Source organism: Temnothorax longispinosus, chromosome 8, assembly GCF_030848805.1.
Source record: "Temnothorax longispinosus isolate EJ_2023e chromosome 8, Tlon_JGU_v1, whole genome shotgun sequence".
Classification (NCBI taxonomy): domain Eukaryota; kingdom Metazoa; phylum Arthropoda; class Insecta; order Hymenoptera; family Formicidae; genus Temnothorax; species Temnothorax longispinosus.
The window spans coordinates 7,178,748-7,198,971 of record NC_092365.1 but is presented as its reverse complement, the minus strand read 5'-3'; the positions used below and the strand labels follow the sequence as shown (position 1 = coordinate 7,198,971).

Here is a 20,224-nt window from a genome sequence, read left to right as displayed (position 1 = left end):
TTTAAAAAATGATTTTATATTTAGGTCGAAAAACGGTGTACCGACGAAAAAGGTAGGCGAGATACGCTTAGTCGACAACTCGTCACTCTCGTAGAACAGCAACGCAAATATGTGGCTGCAGTTAGACAGCTCACTATTGAATGCCGCAAAAATGAAGCTTTATTGGCTCAACTTCGTGGTCCATAAGTAGTTTCCCTCATCAAATGGAAACCAGGCAAATGTTTACAACTCGTGACATAAATTATTACGATAGGCTGTTTAATACTTTCGCTATGTACGTAATGAACATATGATAAATGTACAAAGAACATAATATGAAAGCCAAAAATATTTGCTATGTATATAAAGATGTAGTGATTTTTTTTCTTAAATAACTAAACAAAATTTATGATAATTTACAGTTTGTATCAATTTGTACATATAAATACATACATATATATGTGTGTTATGTTACATTATATATTATATATAAAATGTAAATTATATATAGATAAATACGTTAAATACGATTGTACCAGAGAGAAGCCTGAGAGAGGCCACGGGTGCGATTTCGCTGTAATTATTACCACGAGGTCGTAGATATAGCACGGAAGAGCACCACAAAATCGTGGACATTACCTACATATTTATAGACATTGGCCACGTAGTTCAATGTCCACATTTTGTGGACATAGAGGCGCTTCAAAATAAAGTTACAGCGAAATCGCGCCCGTGGCCTCTCTCAGGCTTCTCTCTGATTGTACATAAATTGCATGTTATACGTTATAATACATATAATGTTACAATGTATATACTTGAGTAACATACAAAATATATAAATTATTCCATTATTTCAATATTGTATCAATATCTTCTTTCAATAGTTCTTCCTCCAAAAGATGAAATCGTCTACTATAAATTTCTATTTTGTTTTATTTTATTTTTCTGATTTTATCTGGCATGCTCTCCCCTAGAGTCCTAAATAATAAAGGTGCGATTTCATTGACGCTAGAAACCAGCGGCAGCGTCAAGAAAATGTAGTGGGGGAAGAAGTTCAGACCGTCTCAACTTTTTAACGTACCGCAAAATTCAACGAAACTTCTTCCCCCACTACATTTTCTTGACGCTGCCGCTGGTTTCTAGCGTCAATGAAATCGCACCTTAATAAGAGAAGCGCATGACTCTATTCTCCCCCATGAATGAATGAGTCAATCACGTGATTTCTGTCATTCGCGCTCAATGGTAACTCCATCTATCTATCAAACAACTCGTGATTCGTGAACGTGAACAACTCGAAAACGTAAACAGTGGTAAACACAGTTTTGATTGCATTTACAACGGGAATATTCGTTTTATAGAACTGAAAAGTGTAATAATTATTTAATAAAGTTAAGACTTATATTGAATGATAAAATGGACATGCAGGAGTTTTGCCGAAAGTTACCCAAAGTGGTACGTTTTTGTGTTCCTCGCCTAAAGAGTGACGCTTATTGTAGAAAATAAATACTTTTATTTTATATTTTAATTTACTAAACAGTGAATTCTTTCTTTGATTGATTAGGAACTTCATGCACATTTAAACGGTTCGTTAAGTGTGAGTACGTTGCAAAAATTATGTAAAATGCATCGCTCAGGCATTGCTTCCGATCAAGCTTGTATGGATACTACTAATTTCTCATCTTTAAGCGAGTACGTAGGCAGTATTTTCCTACAAAACACTATTGAGGTCATAAATTGTTCAATAAAGAATATACTATGTAATATTTATTTTTCAGATGTTTTAAAATGTTTGACATAGCGCATGCACTAACAATTACACCACAGGCCGTATTTGTTGCTACTTGTGACGTGATAAAAGAGTTTCACGAGGACAATGTGATTTATTTAGAATTGAGAAGCACACCTCGTGCTGTAAATGATTTAATGACAAAAACAGAGTACCTTGAAGCTATAATAAAAGCTATGGAGTAAGTAACTTGATAATGTCTGTACGTATATTTTTTAATTTTTCCTTGAGGTAATTAGTAAATGATATTTGATATGTGTACAGAGCATCCAAATCTGAGTTTCCACAAATTCTTGTAAAACTACTAGTGTCAATTAATCGAAAACAAGGTTACGAATCTGCAGAAGAAAATATAAATCTTGCTATACAGTTTATAGAGAAATATCCAGGATATGTTGTGGGTATTGATCTTAGTGGCGATCCAACAGCAGGCGATTCATTTTTAGAGTTATTAGAAAAGTCCAGGAAAGTCGGCCTTAGAATTACGGCTCATTGTGCTGAGGTAAATTATCTTTTGGATAAGATCAACTATCTCTACACATACAGGATGTCCTATTTTAAATGACGATCTCAAGTATTTCTTGAACAATACATTTTAAAGAAAAATGTTTCAGATAAAAGTTGGAGGATTCAAAGGGAATCAATAGATGGTCTTATTAGATTTTGATTCTGGGACTCGTTGCCTGGGCTCATTAGTAGGGCTTAAGTCAAATTTTGTAAATAAAACCTCTATTTTTTATTGTATTATCTTTCTACTAACTTAATTTGAACAACTTTTGTCTAAAATATTTTTTTATTTACCTAATACTTTTTGAGATATTCAAGGAGAACTTGGTAACTTTTCCAATATTTAGCTTAGGATCTCGATAATTGTTTGTTGGAGGGAAAAGTGGTACAGGACTTTTTGATTTGATTTGATCTCAAGAATATGCTGTTGCAATAGTACTCCAACTTCTTTAAATACTTGTGTATACATGAAAGCTCCAAGGAGGTGTATAAGGAGATAAGATTGGCCCCCTTTAAACCCTTCAATTTTTATCTAAAATATTTTCATTTTTAAAATTCAAATCTTTAAAATTGTTTTGTTCAAAAGATATTCAAGGTTGTCATTTAAAATGAGACACCCTGTACAATATAGTATGTATAAATACAGGTGCCAAATGAAGTGGAAACAAACGATATTTTAAAATTTAAACCTGATCGATTGGGACATTGTACTTGCATTCATCCTAGTTTACAAGGTTCTCAACAATTGTTTAATATGTTATTGGAATCCAAAATTCCTGTTGGTAAGAAATCTTTGATAATTTCTTTTCAAAAACAGATATTTTGGTGAACGTTAATAATATGTATTATTTTACTTTTCTTATAATCTAGAATTATGCTTGACATCAAACATTAAATGTAAAACAGTACCGTCTTATATGTATCATCAATTTAAATATCTGTACAAAGCTGGACATCCTATAACAATTGGAGTAAGTATGAAAAATAACATATATTGTTAAAAATTCACTAACAAATAAAATAATTGTTTTTTTAGACTGACGATAAAGGTGTTTTTAACACGTGCTTATCAAAGGAATTAAAGATACTAAATTCTGTTTTTAATATTGGGAGAAAACAGCTTAAAGAATTGTCTATATTATCTGTACAATATAGTTTTGCAAGTACAGAGGAAAAGAAAAGTTTAACAGCAATTATCGAAAATTTTGATTAATGAATAAGTAGCTTGCGATCAGAAGAATTAGAAAAACTTTAGCACCGGTTTCAAGAAAATTGATCCATTAATAAAAAATTAAATCTAGATCCCCGAAAAATTAGAAAAATTTTAGTACCAGTTTCAAGAAAATCTATTAATAAATGAGTAGCTCGCGATCTGACGGACAGACATTAGTACTTATTATTTCCCGAAAAATTAGAAAAATTTTGGGACCGGTTTCCAAAAAATCCATTAATGAAAAATTAAATTCATCGTCGCCATCCCCGAAAAATTAGAAAAATTTTGGCACCGGTTTCAAGATAATCGGTCCATTAATGAATGAGTAGTTCGCGATCGGACATTAGATACTTATTATTTCCCGAAAAATTACGTGTATTATTTCCTGAAAAATTAGAAAAATTTCGGTACCGGTTTCCACGGTAACGAAAAATTATACACATTATGGCAATCCCCGGGAAATTCTACCTCTACTTCATATATAATTAAAAATTGAGTCGAAAAGTCCTAAGGTCAATCCAATCAGCACTGTCTTTTATAGCCGAGCGGCCGTAGTGTGCGCTCACGCATACTACCAGGCACCGCGGCTCACTGACGTATGGCCGGCTAAAGGGTGGCACTGAGTGGACTGACTTTATTCAATAATTACTGCTTCATTAAGCATTATAGAAAAAAATGACTCAGGACTTTTTGACTCAATTTTTTATAAATAACGCTATGTAGTAGTTAGTGGGCGGTCTTTAAGAAACACCTTATATACCGTTTAATCCAAATCTATTTATTCATAGATTTCTTTAAACTCTGCAATATTTGCCGATAGTTTTTCAGTGTAATATTTCATGTATTTTTTGTTTATTTTTTTTTTTAATTGGCCATGACCGTCAAGTAATATGTGAACAAAAGTGGTACGTAATATTTATATGTCACTCTGTAAATCAAAGAGAATGCATGAAACTCTTTCACATATTATAATTTGCACTAATTTAATTTATTATTATGTAAATTGTGATTTAAACATGTGACGTATGGTTGAATGATAATGAAGAATTATCTTGCTTTTGAAGTCTGCATAAGATGTGCTGTACTCATTAATTTTTATTATGTAAAAATATTGCACTATTTATCATCAAATTTTGTGCCAAAATATATAAGAATAATTATTAAATACAGAAAAAGAGAGGAGAGAAGAAATATCTTGATGTGTGTCCCGATTCCTTTTAAGGTTTTGTAGAAATCAGCGTAAAATAGCGTGCATAAATAATTAGTGATAAAAAATAGAGTTTATCCATCTTTGTTAAGAATTTATATAATTTATTTAGGCTATAATTAAATCGGCTCGCGATCTCGGAATATTTCGTAATTAATGGCATTACATTCTATTATAGCTATAATCTTTTCTTTAATTACAAATATGTGCATTATTCTGCTTTCTTTAATATCTATATTTCTTTACATAAATCTATCCCTACATATTCGTATTATTTATTAGTCTTTTGCTATTATGGCCTTAGTTTAGAAGTATTGTTTGCATAATTTTATTTTGTACGATATATTTGTCCTGAAGATTGTAAAATAAAGATAAATCTATGTTATCTTACATCTCTCTCTCGACAAAAACTTCAAATTTTTGCATTAGGACCAGCTAGTACACGTTTGATCCTCTTAAATCTGGCTAAAGCGCTACCAGGCTCACTCTGCAATCCACCGAAGGCCTCTTTGTACTCTTTTTGTAAACGTGGACTTAATTCCTGCGAACTTCCAGTGAGAGACACCAAAGAATCGGAGTGTTCCGCTGTAGGACTCTGTTCTTCCTCGTTATTCTCGTCTTCACCAACGGGCAAAGATACTTGGAGCTGCGACAGTTTTTTTTGTCACTTGTTTTTATACATTTATATTTATATTAATGTATAAATATGTAATTTATATTAATGTATAAAAGTAATTTCTGCAATTTATTTTACGCAATATATCAATTAATTTTTAATAATCACACGATAATGGACGGTTTTAATCCGTTTTCCACTAATTTAAGCCTTACCATTTTGTTGTCCGTACGGAGATAAGAACTCGAATCGGGGTTCATGAATAATTCATTTTCAGGTCCAACGGCTGTCTGGTAGGATGGCAACGTGTAGCCTCTCGATTGTCTCTTCTTCGCCTGATGCTGATCGTTATTCACCAAGAAAATTTGCCTAACGCGCTCGCGTTTCTTTTTGAAAATCCCTTTCGAAGGAATTAGCTCAGAAGACTTATCGTGATTAGTCACGAATCGTTTCTTCAGATTTTCATTCTCCTTCGAAGTATTCGATTTGCCGATCTCGCTAGATCGATGTTGCCGCTTTTTATGCAGTTCTCTCCTTAAAGATCGCTTTTTCTCGTTTCGCTGGGAAGAACCAGCCGTGTCATCGACGATCTCGCGGATGGATCTTTTGGCTACAATCTGGCGCTTCTCGATCAGTTTATCCTTGAAATTCTGCCTCTCCTCATCCTCGTGCTCCTGATCTTGCAACTCGTCGAATCGGGCATTGTTGTCCTCGATGTCTCTTATTTGTTGCTGCACCTCGATATTTCGTCGAATCTCCTCCTTAAGCGAATCGATCTTCCGTTGAATCTCCTCCTCCACGCGTTTCTCGTATTCCACATTTGATTCGTCTTTCTTGGGCAAAGTAACTTTGCTCGTTGGTTCTTGAATCTTGGAGGAATCGCTCACCCTTGAGATCGGGTCCTTCGACCCGAAACCTTTGATCTTGGACGCGTCCTTGGGCGCTGACGCTTCGTTAAAACCTTTCAACAATTCGATACGAGATGAGACGTCGCGTGAGTTAGGATCCTTTGCCGCGATCTTCGACTCTTTTAACTTTACTGGATCGTCCGGACTTGACTTGGACGTATCGAGCATTTCTGAAATTTCCGCTTGGTCTCTCTTCACCCGAGCATCCTTTTCTTTTTTCTCGACTTCAGCCATCGAGTCTTGCACCGCAGCTATATCTTCCGATATTCCCGGTGAGTCGTCTTCTTCTATTTCCTCGTAATCCTCTGGGCCGCTTAGGGCACCACGTTTCGCGATGTCTTTCGCCTCGTAATCATCATACAAACTCGATCTCTCGTCCTGATCGGTATATCTGTCGCCGTTTATGTTACGGGGTAAACGCAGGAGATTACTCATTTCCTCGTTTTTATCACGTGCCGTTGCCTCTTCATCCGCTTCTTCCGGTTCTTCACTCGAACGTCGCGAGTTAAGGTATCTGGACACATCGTCACGATCGAAGGATCCTTCAACGTTAGATGAATGGAGATCGACGAAGATCACGGAATCCGTGGCTTTCCTCGAAACTTTACGCTTTCCTTTCGTATTGTCTCGATAGGTATTGCCCTCTTCAGAATCATCATCCCCTTTCTCTTCATGTTCCGAGTTTATTTGTTTTGCATAACTAGAATCTCCTTTAGATTGCGATGTTTTAGCAACGGAAATCTCCCGTTTAGTTCTAGAAACATATAATCTTTCAAGCGATGTAAAATATAAAAGAATATTTTATATGCAGAGAATAAAAGCATAACAAATGACAAGTAGAAAGTGTAAAATCTCATTAAATCCACAACAGACGGGTAATGCAGAGCAGCCTAAGCAAAATCGCGTACTGTCAATACCTGTGAGTATTATTGACGATTTTCGCGTGACAAATCAACGATTGTAATATCACGAGCAAGATGAAGACGCAGATGCAATCGTATAATCGATTTTTCATACTGCGGCGTGAAAATTCTCGCGGTACATCGCGAAAGGTGTCTCGACGTTGCAATCACATTAACATGGAATTAAGAAGAAATTGAGTTATGTGTTCTCGCGAGTTGTCAAATCGAACCGCTATGAAACCGCTGAAGGGATTTATTGTATCGAATAATCGAATGCGATTATTTACGATTACGTTATCTTCTTGTGTTTCATCTTTTACCAATAATTTTGCATGATTTGCATTTACTTGAAGTAGCACGTTTTTCAATTCGTATGTATTTGACCGGAAATGAATGTCCGGGAAAGAATCTACCATATGAAATCATTTGTATTTCGTATGAAGACTTTTGAAGTGCAATTGAAAAGGTTTGTGAGTCATTTGTTTAATTGTAATTAATTAATTATTTTTACACCATGCATTTAGCCGAAATAGATAAATTAATAAAAGTTTTTATACGGAATCGTTTGTATTTTGTATGAAGAGTTATGAAGTGTGATTAAAAAGGTTTGTGAGTCACCCAGATAATTTTAATTAAATATTTATAAACTCGGTAATTAGCCGAAATATAAATTTTTAGTTATTCATGTTAAAAGAAGAAGGCGCTAGTGTTCCCGAAGGTCCGTCTGCAATCAGAATTAATATGAACGTTTTAAAAATTATTTTATACTGAAATAAATAAATATACAGGCTAATAAGCCTGTAGCTATAAGCAATAGTTGCTAATTAAGTTTGTAAAGATATACCAGCTGTGCAGGGTGAAGAGCAGGTTATCTCAAACGCCCTGCCACAACCCAATTAAAAGAGACTCAAATGTCATTACCGCTGAGAAGTACTTTTTGCCATTTAAGTTAGCATGTCAGAGCAACCGGATTGTCCATTGCGTTCCACCTTGAATTTTTTTTACAGTCGTTTATTAGAATTGCCCTACTTTTAAATTGAGCGCTTTTAAATGTATTATTATTAAACTACCGATATCGATATATTATTAGTAATTTAATATTAAAACTTGACAGAGTGACGTAAACTAATTCGCTCATAGTATTATAACAAAGTATTATGCGTTCAAATTCTCGAAAGCTAATAGCTTCTTTACTAAGCTCTCTCTTTATGTCGATCGATTCAGATAAAAATCTCCGAAGTCTTTCTTTCTCTCGCGATATTCCTAAAGTAAAACTGTACAAAAGCTCTACGAAATTGGCGATATTTTTCACGGATCTGGTTCGAGTCTCGGCTCTTGAGGAAGGTGCGCATGTAGAAAGAGTACGCCAACACAGTTTATCCTGCTAAATGGTTATCAATTCTCTATAAGTTCTGTATTGTACATAAATTATAGAATATCTAAACGTTTCTTTTTTTTTTTATGTCCTGTGACATTGTACAATAGAGTTACAAATAAAGATAAAGCCACACTTTACGTATAATCTGATTCAGTCTTTGCTAATGTTACATAATAACGTGCGAAAGAACTAACAGTTAAACTATTTAAGAGGCTATTTAAGAATTTTAATTGATACTGGAAGCATAGAACTGTTCAGCTAGCTTTACACAAGATATTGGTCTTCTTCTTTATGAAATCGTCAAATTATGATTATGATACATTTCTACATTATCACCAGCATCGAATCTAATCTTATTTATCGTGATACTCTTGAGAAACTGTTAATCCATTGTTTTAACTCGATCGCGGCGCAGAACTGCGTCCACCAATATTGTTCTTCTCCCTCCAATCGATTCCCGTAAAAGCTGTCTACATATTGAACAGTCGATACAACGACGGCGGATTAGTCTGAAATTAAGCACACGTTAACAATCACTCTTCTTGCTAAAATCACAATTTTCTTTTCAATCGCATACCTTGATTATGACATACCTGAAGACCAGCACGGGAGTCAGATCGTCGGCAGCAAGTATGCCTCTTTCCGACGCCATGGAGAAGAGATTCATGATGGTAGTCGCGCAACAAAATACACACTGCAACTTATCCCTAGGAGTCTTATACGCCGATATCACAGCCAATTCAGCCTGCGCCCAGGGGCATTCGTAATGATAAACTTTTGAAATGCGTAGGTCCCTGTGATTTGAAGTTACGACCTTTGCCAACTTATTGATATGACCGTGAAAAAGCTGGTCCCTATATACATCTCCATCTTCATTTAGATAGAGCGCATTGTGGTATACCCGTGCCATGACAATTCTTTCCACCACGACTCTCGCCAAATCTAACTGGTTGGCGCTTGCCGCTGAAAGTAAGAAGTAAGTCGTCTCTGAGCACTCCGCTAAGATCAATTGCGAGATAAATAATTATATTCATGTACATTGCCAAATCGGATCGTTGTCCATTTCCACGTGGACCTTCCCTAGAAAATTATCTACGAGATCCTGTTTCTCGTCAGCTAGCGTAAGCTTTTTAAACTCTTCGCAGGAGAAAAGCTTTCTTTTTTTTCCAAAAATACCCTCACACAAACGGATACAAGATGATTATTGATAGCATCCCGATCGCACTTAACTCGCACGCATAATCTGAAAAATATTATTAAACGGTTGACATCTTACATTTAAACATCTTACATTTACTTATACATTACATACAAAGATGATATTTATATATAAACAGTACCTATCTAAGTGAGCTAATGTCGACAGCAATCCCTGACGACATCTGATTAAATATGCGATATAAGGAGATCGCTTTTGATAATCCTCTCGAAGTGATTTGAAGAGCTTTCTACATCCATCGTCATTAAATAGACGCACGCAACGTAAAGTTTCATGAAGATGAGTTAGACTTAGCTAACTAAGGCTTAGCTCAGCTTCAGTTTTGCCGTTTGCTATGATAGAACCCTCCTGCTGATGTTCCCCATCAAGCCTCACGTTCTCTTCCTCCGCCTGAGTCTCCATTCGCGCGAAGATCACGTTGATCATCTGCGTGAGAGTCGCACAGGCTGTTGTTTGATTCACCAGGTTGCGCGACGACAAGTAAACGTTGTAAACAGTACGAATTGTTAACAGTACCGTACCCTCGTATACCTCCACATACTGGCTTGTCATTACAGTCAGCAGAGCTTTAATAATCTGCAGCTGCACACTCTCATCGGTCTGTGGACCGGTGAAGCAACCGCAAATTGTCTCGACAATGCGCACAATCAGCAGCTTGTTAGGCTCCGTTGAATCAGGCACATTGCCAGTGAGATGGCTATATGCGATTAACTTCTGCAGGCAGTCCAGTGCTGTGTCACCACAATCCGTAGTGACTAGCTCTGACATGCTGACTCAAATGGCAAGAAGTACTTCTTAGCGGTAATGACATTTGAGTCGCTCTTAATTGGACTGTGGCCCAATTAAGGGCGTTTGAGATAACCTCTTCACCCTGCACAGCTGGTGTACATCTTTGATCTCGTTACGGAGGTCCTCTGCAAGATGGAAATATGAGTGACAAACTTAATTAGCAACTATCGCTTATAGCTACAGGCTTATTAGCCTGTATATTTATTTATTTCAGTATAAAATAATTTTTAAAACGTTTATATTAATTCTGATTGCAGACGGACCTTCGGGAACACTAACGCCTTCTTCTTTTAACATGAATAACTAAAAATCTATATTTCGGCTAATTACCGAGTATAAATATTTAATTAAAATTATCTGGGTGACTCACAAACCTTTTTAATCACACTTCATAACTCTTCATACAAAATACAAACGATTCCGTATAAAAACTTTTATTAATTTATCTATTTCGGCTAAATGCATGGTGTAAAAATAATTAATTAATTACAATTAAACAAATGACTCACAAACCTTTTCAATTGCACTTCAAAAGTCTTCATACGAAATACAAACGATTTCATATGGTAGATTCTTTCCCGGACATTCATTTCCGGTCAAATACATACGAATCGTTTTTCAATAATTATGACGATTTGCCATAAATACTGTAAGTTTTAGACATTACTTTAATCAAAAGTTTGAATAAGCCGACGAGTTGAGAGAGACCCTTATCATTAATTATCATGCCGTTCAAAGCAACGGACTTTAAGAACGCATGCATGCATGAGTCATGAGATTCGCAGTCATGAGATTCACTAAAATTAAGGGCTTGAGCAGAATAGCTGACTTATAATTTCAAGACAATGTTTTATGCTTTAAATCTTTGTTTTTAGTAACGATATAATACTGTCTTGTGTGACTTGTGTCTCACGTCTTAAACGTATGCACGAAGTGTCAATATTTGCGTTACTAAAAACAAAGATTTGAACCATAAAACATTGTCTTTATAAAATTATAAGGGAGGAAGGGAGGGAGGAAGAGAGAGAGGGAGGGAGGGAGGGAGGGAGGGAGGGAGGGAGGGAGAGAGAGAGAGAGAGAGAGAGAGAGAGAGAGAGAGAGAGAGAGAGAGAGAGAGAGAGAGAGAGAGAGAGAGAGAGAGAGAGAGAGAGAGAGAGAGAGAGAGAGAGAGAGAGAGAGAAAGAGAGAGAGAGAGAGAGAGAGAGACTTGTCTTTAGTGATAGTATAAATACCTTACTTTCGAAGTTAAAACTTCAAGACTAGCACTTTTTTAGTCTTTTCTCTTTTTATCTTGAATATACTGGGCGTTTAACCACTAAATATTAACATAAAGAGGAAAATCGCTTTAATGCAGTTTAATTTTAGGTAAGTTATTATAACATTCTCTTAAAAATGGCAATTGGCTTCATCCTAGAACAAAAATAAATAGAAACAAAAATAAATAGAAATGAAGAAGTATTTGTATGTATGTATGTACATACGTCAAGATGTACGTGCAACTTTCGATATATAAATAGTATATTACACTACAAGGGCCGAAAGTTGAATTTTCGGCCCTGCGCGTCATGATGCCCCGAGGCGAAGCCGAGGGCATCATGACGAGCAGGACCGAGATTTCAACTTTTGGCCCGCGTAGTGTATACGATTTTTCTTCATAGCCGGTCGAAAGTACGTTATTAATTTTACTTTTTTTAACTTTAAGGAGGTTGAAGCAGTTTGGTCAACTCTATAAGATTTTAGTTTGTAAAAAATATATATGATAGTATAGGATCTACCGCATGTGTGAGAATTATTTCAGATTTATTGACCATCCAGAAGCTGAGATATTAATTTCCAAAAATGCGTCGTTTTACATGGGGTTAGATGGAGAAAGCGTTGACGGCGATGATTGATCCCAATTTTCTTTAATATCTAGTCTATATAAACGCTCAAAAAACGTGTCTACGCATACAGTAAATTAATGCGAACATTTAGAACGCAAGAAAACACGTATTCACCATCTAATAACAAATATATTACAAGTTAAAGCGATCGAAATTAGACTGAAATAGCAGTTGATAGTTCGCGAGTAGGTAGATGTGGCAACGCAGCGTCGCCCGCGTTTTGGCTATACCCGAATCCTGTCGGTATGTGCACATTTTTGTGGTTCTCTTCCGTGCTATGTCCACGATTTTTTGATTCTCTTTGGAAATAAAACCAAAAAATCATGAATCTAACGGAAGAAAACCAAAAAATTGTGAACATAACATAAAAGAGAACCCTAAAATCGTTGACATTACTACAAAATAGTAGACACAGCACGGAAGAGAACCAAAAACGTGCACATACCGACAGGATTTGGGTATAGCCAAAACGCGGGCACCTAACCTCTTATCCAGAATGACAGAAAATTCACCGGCATGTTTACGTTTAGCAACTGCCGTTACGTGGCTTAACACAGAGGCGAGTACTGCTACCAACCCCATAAAAGTGAAACGTTGCCAAGTTTCAATCGTATTTAATATAATCGACGGAAAGTTATTAAAAAATCGATAGCTTATATAATTGTCAAGGGAGCTACCAGTAAGAATCATTATTTCATTCTATCAACGGCAAAACATATATTCATGCCATTTTTATATTGAAATAATTAGCAATACTACAAGTTTTCAAGTTGGCATTGGCAAAAAAGTGTTTCGTTTTTAGCTAATTAAAATATAAAGATGCATAATATGATACTTTTACTATACGTTTTATGCAATAGCAGCGTATGGAGAATAAAATGATACCTAATACAGATTTTTTAATGATCTAATAAAAAACTTTTTTCTAAACCGTCAATTGACTCAACTGGATCGCTTCAACCTCCTTAAATGTTAATAAGCATGTTTTTGATGCCTGCCCCCGACATTTGCGGCACGAGCGAAGCGAGTGCTGCTGGTCGGGGGGGCAGGCATCAAATACATTCCAAGAGTCAAGTCTTGTCATAATTTGTAAAAATAAATTAATTCTATTCTATCAAAAATGTATTTATTTTCATTAGTTTAACAAATTATATTAATTATAATAAAATTTATAAACAAGAACATATTATAAGCTAAAAACTCTTATTGCTTTTTTTTATCGTTTTCATTTTTACTTGAATGATCACAATTATTAAGAAAACTTCCATAAAAAACACAGTTTTCAAACTTGATATTAGAGTAGTTAGAAGTAATATCTCCGGTAAATATACAGTTTTGATAATTCATGATTTGATTATTTAAATTTAAATTTTTAGATAAGCATTCTGATGATAGTTTACTAGTATGAGTATTAGTTTCATCACTTTTTCTCATTTTTAACGGTGGTTCATTTTCTTGTTTTTTAGCAAAGACTGAAATTGGTGGTTTTCTCATAAAATGAGTTGGAGGTAATTGGTTAATATATTCTGTTAGTACTTTTCTTTTTGTCCGTGTTGTAATCGAGGTTATTGGAGGTTCCGGTGTTGTTAACTGATTTAATTTATCAATTGTTACTAGATCATCTTCACTTATTATAAAATCATCAGAAAAATCATCGGAATTAACATCTTGTCCAGTAGTTTTTAAATTTTTATTTGCAGTTACTGTGCCACTAGAATAATTTTTACTAGTCGATGGTTGTGGATTCAGATGATCATTAGATACAGTAGCATTAGTAATACATTCATAAATTTTTTCTCTATTTTTTAACGAATTTTCGACGTAACCTGTAAATAATTAAATTATTTATAGGTATGATATCAAGATAAAAATGTGTAGTATCTGAATATTTTACAGAGTATTAAATTTTTATGTATTTATACAATTAGTAAATGATAGGAAATATCTACAATCTAATTAAATAAATAAAACAGGAACCTTGTGCTATTGTAATTGACTTCCATCCACCTAGTTGTTTAAGCATGGTAGTGCTTGCTCCTGAGTTAGATAAAAGCGTTGCACCCGTTCTACGAAAGCAATGACCGGTGTACTGTTTTGGATTTTCCAAGTTTAGGTATGCAGCTATAATTTGAGGTGTCTCCCCAATTTTATTCTTGCCAATAACTTGACGTTGACACTTCCCTTTATGATACTGGATAAAAAATCTATCAGTAAATCGATCTTCAGGCCTCAGTGACATGTACTGAGTAACTTTCTTATAGAAAAGATCTCCGATAATAAATTGTCGAGGCATGTCATTTTTCGACTCATGAATAGAAACAAGATACTTATTACCGTTGTTTTCTACATCTTGGATTTTAAGTTTCGTAAGTTCATCACATCTAAGAGCTCCACATATGCCAAAGATTAAAATAACCTGCAATTATTATAGAAATAGATTTACATGTCATGATGAGTTGATTATTATTAATTTAAGTATACATTAAAAAGATGAAACATTAAGCAATAAATAAAAATTAATATAAATACTAACCTTTGAAGCTAAGTGAACATAGTCTGGTGCATTGTTAATAAATTTTAAAATTTCATCCCATTTCAATACCAAGGACTTTTTCGGTTTGTAACCTTTAGAGTTATTTTTGACTAAAGCTTTCAAGTTAAGAAAATTACCTATGTTAACATTGTCTCTTGAATTTAATGTGCTTTTCAAAATTGACCAAACACTCCATAAAGTTGACGGCTTTAATTTTTTAGATAGGTCCTTAAAATACACAACCAAATTATTTTCTTCACAGTTTGACAGTGAAGTTTTGTGTTCTATCTGCCACTTTTTATACGTGTCGTAAACAAGATTGTATCGATCAACAGACTTCTTTGGCAACGTATCTGTATTTATTATCAATCGCGCTTCTGCATCGAAATTTCGTATAACTTCTTCCTCGTCTACGGATTCATCAGATGACATATTGACAGAACAATATTGATGACTATTTTTAAGGTTAAAGGGCGTTAAGGTTTAAAGTTATAGAGAGCGCGCGTGTACTTTTCACAGGGAGTAAATGTTAAACTTTCGTCCCTGCTATTAGGGACGAAAGTACGTACTTTCGACCGAGGTATGAAGAAAAAATTATTACAATCCATTGGTAAATAAATTATAAACGCATTTTACGGCGTACAAGGCACACAGATTCAGATATTTATATTTACAATACATCTATATAACTTACGCAATAATAATATATGTAATAATATATAAATGTGTCGCAAATAAAAGTAACGTCTAGGTCAAAGCCAGTTATAATTTCCGCAGAAATTGCTTTTACTTCGCTAACGTTCGATAAAAGTCTCTCGTGCACTGAGAAAAAAATATGTTAATCCAAAAAAATATTTAGTCCGATACGTGCAATTAAACATGTTAGTTAACTAAACATTAGTTGTTTCAACAATTATTAAATTGCATTAAAAAATATATAATAGTGCATTCATGTCAACCATCAAAATTTTTTAACCAAGAATTAATTAATTCAACTAATGTTTAGTTAGTTACTAACTAACTAAAATGTTTAGCATGTATCAAACTAAATATTTTTTCGGATTAACAAATTTTTTTCTCAGTGTGTATCTTATAACGCTAGAATCTATACTTTACATGCATGCCCATATCTTTCTTATTATTGATAATGTCTGATTTAATTCAACAATTCATGTTTTTCGCAATTCAAAAATGACACTTTGAGATTGCATCACCAAGATCAACAAGAGAAAGAAAGCATCAATTAAAGTCTTACATGAAAACGGTAATGAAAGTTAAAAATATATAAAAACCGGCAGTCTATACAGACTTCACGAAATTCGAATCGTGAAGAAATGAAGAAATGATAGAGAAATTTTAAGTTCAGTAAATAATGTAACGTGTATAAATAATATTTTTGACATGCAAATCTTAAAATGAGATTATATAGCGTTAATCAAAGATAAATTACTTGCATCAAAGCATTATACATAATTCAATAAAGAAAAATATATTCTTACTAGGTTTTTCACCTGCGCCCGCGCTTCGCGCGGGCTCAAAACTTTTTACTTTTTTGACTTAGAACTACGTCTCTCCGCGGAAGGGGGGGGTAATATCGGGTGCACGATGCAACGCGACGATGCAACGAAAACATGTCACACTTTGAACGTTTAGATCTTCGAAACTAATAATCGTAGAGTAATAATTGACATCTCATTTTAAAGCTTATAAGAAGTCCCATTTATGATAAAACAAGTCCGAACTCTCTATTTCTTACCGTTTAGATATAGTAGCGTTAGAAAGTTTTTTTCTTGCAACGTTTTCTTGCAACGTTTTCCGCGAACTACTCATTTGTTAATGGACCGAATTTTAAAGAATTATATATGAAACAGGGGTAGAATTTTCCAGGAATGGCGGTGGTGGGGTTAATTTTTCGATATCGATTTTTTTTTAAACCGGTTGCGTAGTTTTTTGTTATATTTTCGAAAATAATAATCGTAGAGTAATAAATAAGTTGTCATTCGATAGCTTATATAGTCTCATTTTCTCTCTAAAGTCTATAAAGTCTCCAAAAGGGGTTACCGATTTCTATCTTAACAAATCTCCATGATTGCTATAATTTTTGTTATATCTTTGAAACTAATAATTATAATCGAGTAATAAATAAGGTGTCATTCGATAGCTTATAGAGTCTCGATCATTTTCTCTCTAAAGTCTCTAAAAGGAGTTACAGATTTCTACTCGGATTTCTATCTTAACACATCTCTATGACTGCTCTTTTCCGTAAATTTTGTGATATTAAGCTGAAATTTGTTTTTATGAGTTTCATTAAAGGTTATTGTTTTATAGTCTTTATAGAGTGTCATTAAAGGAATGTTGGTATTAAATTTAGTGATGATTGGTGAAGGGGTTACCGATTTTTGTTTTAACAAATCTTCGTGTTTGTTCTAATTTCCGTACATTTTGTGATATTGAGCTGAATTTTTTGGTGGATAGATTATCATTAAAGGAAGGTTGATATTGAATTTGGTGTCAATCGTTGAAGGGGTTACCGATTTATGTCTAAAAAAATGAAAAGTTATACATGTAATCTTATATAGAATATTGTTAAAGGAAGGTTTGCATTTACTTTGGCCAAAATCGGTAACCCCTTCGGGTTACCGATTTTTGCAAGAAATTTATGATTAACACTGGGAGAAACCTGTATTGACAGAAATTTTTTTAAGGATAATTTTTATGGATAATTTTTCGTTACCGATTTTTTGAAAACCGGTTTCGAATTTTCCTAATTTTTCGGGGACAGATCAAATTTTAAAGAATTATATAGAAAGCAGGGGTAAAATTTTCCGGGGATTGCCATGATATGTATAATTTTTTGTTTCCGATTTTTTGGAAACCAGTACCGAAATTTGTCTAATTTTTTGAGAAATAATACGTAATTTTTGGGAAAATAATAAGTAATTAATGTTCGATAGCGAGGTATTAATTCATTAACGGACCGATTTTCTTGAAACCGGTGCAAAAATTTTTCTAATTTTTCGAATCTTAAAGAATTATATAGAAATTAGAATTTTCCGGGAATTGCCATGATGCGTATAATTTTTCGTTACTGATTTTTTGGAAACCGGAACTGAAATTTTTCATAACTGATTTTCTTGATATGGCAATGTGTTCAGAATGTTCTAATACGTTTTTTTTTGTTTATATATAACTTTTAAAAATTAATCAATCAAATTTAAAAGAATTATATATTATATGAAATAGATGTAGGAAAGAGTGAAAAATATAATCAAATTAGTAAAAAATTAATAAAAAATATTAAAACACTGCGCAAATTAGAATTTTGCATATTGTCGCTACATGGACCTTTACCGAAGTACAAGAGTATCCCCCCAGGATCCATGAGAATTTCTCCCACGTTAAAAAAGATGGAAATATATATAGTAAAAGAAATATAGTAAAAACATTTAGTATATTTTACTTCTCAAAAATTTTTAAATTAAAGAAAACAAACACAAATTTGCAAATTAAAAATTTGCATATTGCTTCCACATCATTTCATTTAACCTATAAAGTTTTTTAGAAGGAAGCCAATTCATTATATGCTAATAATTTGAGCAATTTCTTATAGAGAAAAATTTATGAGCTAAAAAAGAAACGGACACAGTAACAACTGTGCCGCAAGCAACAACGTAGACCTACGTCAACTGTCACTATTTCATGTTAAAGTATTCAGCTAAGGAAAGTATAGACGTAGGGCTACGTCAACTGTCACTATTTCAGCCAAAGAAAGTTGACGCGTAGAGCCCTACGTCTACTTTCCTTCGCTGAATACTTTAACATGAAATAGTGACAGTTGACGTAGGTCTACGTTGTTGCTTGCGGCACATAGTTGTTACTGTGCCCGTTTCTTTTTTATTTCTTTTTAATTAACCAAGAATGTACAAACACTAAAAATCATAGTACATTCATGTACAAACGATGTACAATCCGAATATATTAATGTTTTTGTATTTTGTCGTAGATGAGGGCCAAATATATGGACCTTAATATGACTGGCCTAGACGAGCGGAAGGCTCGAAAATTCGATTCGAAACAGCCGATAAAACGTCTTGCATCGATAATGACGATCGCGACTTTACCGACGCTCGTACAGTAAAACAGCGATGTAATAATATCCGACTTATATATGCGTATGTACATACATATATGTATACAATGTTGCTATTTCCTCCAAGTTAATTATAAAGCATTATTTAATTATGTTATACTCTGTATGTACAATATGTAAAATGTTTAGAGTTTGTTAATCGAGTCTGTTAAATACACGTAATATAATTGCATAAAGAAATGATAAATAATGAGAATAAATATGTAAGATCTGTGACATGTACAACTTCGGCGTCTTGAGTCTTGAGAATGTTTTCACAGTCTGATGGCAGCAGTCTAACTGCAATTAGTCTCAGTCTACAATAGGCGTTTTTAAGTCCTAAGCCCTAAGAAATTGATCGATCACAATCAATTATTCTCTTCAAATTGAACTGTGATTGAACTATTTCTTATGACTTAAAATACCTATTGTAGACCGGGACTTAATAGAAGCTCTAAAAAGTCTTCTAACAATAAGTTAGATTAGTTTTTTTTACATGTATCTTGTATATTTGTATAACATACTGAATAAAGGGATATTATTAAAAAATTACCTTTTAAAAGAAAGGTAAAACAAGTTGCCAAGTGCATACGTCAATATAAAAAACTGTTATATATTTTAAAAATGTATTGTACAAAATTATTTTAAAATATCCAATCAAAAATATAAAATAATTGTGTATTGTAATATAAATTGTGTTTATTTCCATAAAAAGAATGTTTAGGTGAATAATAATTATTGTAATATTGTAATAATACGTGTTATAATAATATTTAATAATTTTAAAAATGTCAAAAATGTTTTTCAAAAAAAGTATTAATCATATAAATCAGAAATTTGCGCCAAATAAAAAGTTAAATATGATAAACGTTTTAAAAAATTAAACATAGTTAATAAGAAGATATAGAACATGATTATAAAAACAAACTATTTAAATCTTCAAATTCTATTTTCTTATTTTATGTTAATTTTACACAAAATTAACTTCAAAGTACAACGAAGATCGCATTCATTTTGTGTTGAAATAGTAACATATATAGTATATGTATTATTAGTGCCATCGTTTGACATATCCATATTGTGTAAAATTAATAAAAAAACTTTGAGTGGACCATTTGGGACATGCAATATATGTTAAATTTAACACGAATTTTTCAACTGCGTAACAGGCGTTC

The 20,224-nt window shown here is 33.5% G+C and overlaps 4 protein-coding genes across 10 annotated transcripts; 1 reads left to right on the top strand and 3 right to left on the bottom strand.

Annotated features, from left to right (window-relative positions):
- The first annotated feature begins 1,228 nt into the window (after positions 1–1,228).
- Ada (N6-Methyl-AMP deaminase) lies at positions 1,229–19,786 on the top strand. Of its 2 annotated transcripts, none has more exons than XM_071787001.1 (7): positions 1,229–1,431; positions 1,541–1,668; positions 1,755–1,946; positions 2,030–2,267; positions 2,919–3,054; positions 3,143–3,243; positions 18,924–19,786. In XM_071787001.1, exons 1-7 carry the CDS (start codon positions 1,393–1,395, stop codon positions 19,056–19,058), a joined length of 969 nt encoding a protein of 322 aa, XP_071643102.1. In that variant the 5' UTR covers positions 1,229–1,392; the 3' UTR covers positions 19,059–19,786. The 2 variants fall into 2 exon arrangements, with proteins under 2 accessions (XP_071643102.1, XP_071643101.1); XM_071787000.1 differs by lacking the exon at positions 18,924–19,786 and adding an exon at positions 3,309–4,308 and having other exon boundaries at positions 1,232–1,431.
- On the bottom strand, positions 5,105–7,231 carry LOC139817733 (uncharacterized). Its single transcript, XM_071786031.1, has 3 exons — positions 7,134–7,231; positions 5,524–6,970; positions 5,105–5,338 (listed from the first exon to the last, which is right to left on the bottom strand). The coding sequence occupies exons 1-3, from the start codon at positions 7,229–7,231 to the stop codon at positions 5,105–5,107; spliced, it is 1,779 nt and encodes a 592-aa protein (XP_071642132.1).
- On the bottom strand, positions 8,508–11,213 carry LOC139818378 (GTPase-activating protein and VPS9 domain-containing protein 1-like). 5 transcript variants are annotated; one of them, XM_071787004.1, is made up of 6 exons: positions 11,018–11,166; positions 10,237–10,629; positions 9,837–10,141; positions 9,535–9,739; positions 9,090–9,459; positions 8,508–9,005 (listed from the first exon to the last, which is right to left on the bottom strand). In XM_071787004.1, the coding sequence occupies exons 4-6, from the start codon at positions 9,557–9,559 to the stop codon at positions 8,879–8,881; spliced, it is 522 nt and encodes a 173-aa protein (XP_071643105.1). In that variant the 5' UTR covers positions 9,560–9,739; positions 9,837–10,141; positions 10,237–10,629; positions 11,018–11,166; the 3' UTR covers positions 8,508–8,878. The 5 variants fall into 5 exon arrangements, 4 of the variants coding, with proteins under 4 accessions (XP_071643105.1, XP_071643107.1, XP_071643104.1 ...); XR_011733421.1 differs by having other exon boundaries at positions 9,074–9,459; positions 9,837–10,629; positions 11,018–11,213; XM_071787006.1 differs by having other exon boundaries at positions 9,074–9,459; positions 9,837–10,629; positions 11,018–11,169.
- LOC139818376 (uncharacterized) lies at positions 11,987–18,917 on the bottom strand. 2 transcript variants are annotated; one of them, XR_011733420.1, is made up of 3 exons: positions 14,722–18,917; positions 14,365–14,578; positions 11,987–14,213 (listed from the first exon to the last, which is right to left on the bottom strand). XR_011733420.1 is itself a non-coding variant. In XM_071786999.1 (3 exons), the coding sequence occupies exons 1-3, from the start codon at positions 15,350–15,352 to the stop codon at positions 13,591–13,593; spliced, it is 1,494 nt and encodes a 497-aa protein (XP_071643100.1). In that variant the 5' UTR covers positions 15,353–18,917; the 3' UTR covers positions 11,987–13,590. The 2 variants fall into 2 exon arrangements, 1 of the variants encoding a protein (XP_071643100.1); XM_071786999.1 differs by having other exon boundaries at positions 14,365–14,803; positions 14,921–18,917.
- Positions 19,787–20,224: the final 438 nt, after the last annotated feature.

Excerpts from the sequence above, each read along its gene's own strand:
- LOC139818378 (XM_071787004.1), bottom strand. The coding sequence starts at position 9,559 with ATGGACAACGATCCGATTTGGCAAT. Across the intron at positions 9,460-9,534 it reads CAACGATCCGATTTGGCAAT|CGGCAAGCGCCAACCAGTTA; the intron begins GTACATGAATAT and ends TCTTACTTTCAG. Across the intron at positions 9,006-9,089 it reads ACTCCCGTGCTGGTCTTCAG|ACTAATCCGCCGTCGTTGTA; the intron begins GTATGTCATAAT and ends GCTTAATTTCAG.
- LOC139817733 (XM_071786031.1), bottom strand. The coding sequence starts at position 7,231 with ATGAAAAATCGATTATACGATTGCATCTGCGTCTTCATCTTGCTCGTG. Across the intron at positions 6,971-7,133 it reads ATCGTCAATAATACTCACAG|AACTAAACGGGAGATTTCCG; the intron begins GTATTGACAGTA and ends ATATGTTTCTAG. Across the intron at positions 5,339-5,523 it reads TCCGTACGGACAACAAAATG|CTCCAAGTATCTTTGCCCGT; the intron begins GTAAGGCTTAAA and ends AAACTGTCGCAG.
- Ada (XM_071787000.1), top strand. The coding sequence starts at position 1,393 with ATGGACATGCAGGAGTTTTGCCGAAAGTTACCCAAAGTG. Across the intron at positions 1,432-1,540 it reads GCCGAAAGTTACCCAAAGTG|GAACTTCATGCACATTTAAA; the intron begins GTACGTTTTTGT and ends TTGATTGATTAG. Across the intron at positions 3,055-3,142 it reads GGAATCCAAAATTCCTGTTG|AATTATGCTTGACATCAAAC; the intron begins GTAAGAAATCTT and ends CTTATAATCTAG.
- LOC139818376 (XM_071786999.1), bottom strand. The coding sequence starts at position 15,352 with ATGTCATCTGATGAATCCGTAGACGAGGAAGAAGTTATACGAAATTTC. Across the intron at positions 14,804-14,920 it reads ATGTTCACTTAGCTTCAAAG|GTTATTTTAATCTTTGGCAT; the intron begins GTTAGTATTTAT and ends TAATAATTGCAG. Across the intron at positions 14,214-14,364 it reads GTCAATTACAATAGCACAAG|GTTACGTCGAAAATTCGTTA; the intron begins GTTCCTGTTTTA and ends AATTATTTACAG.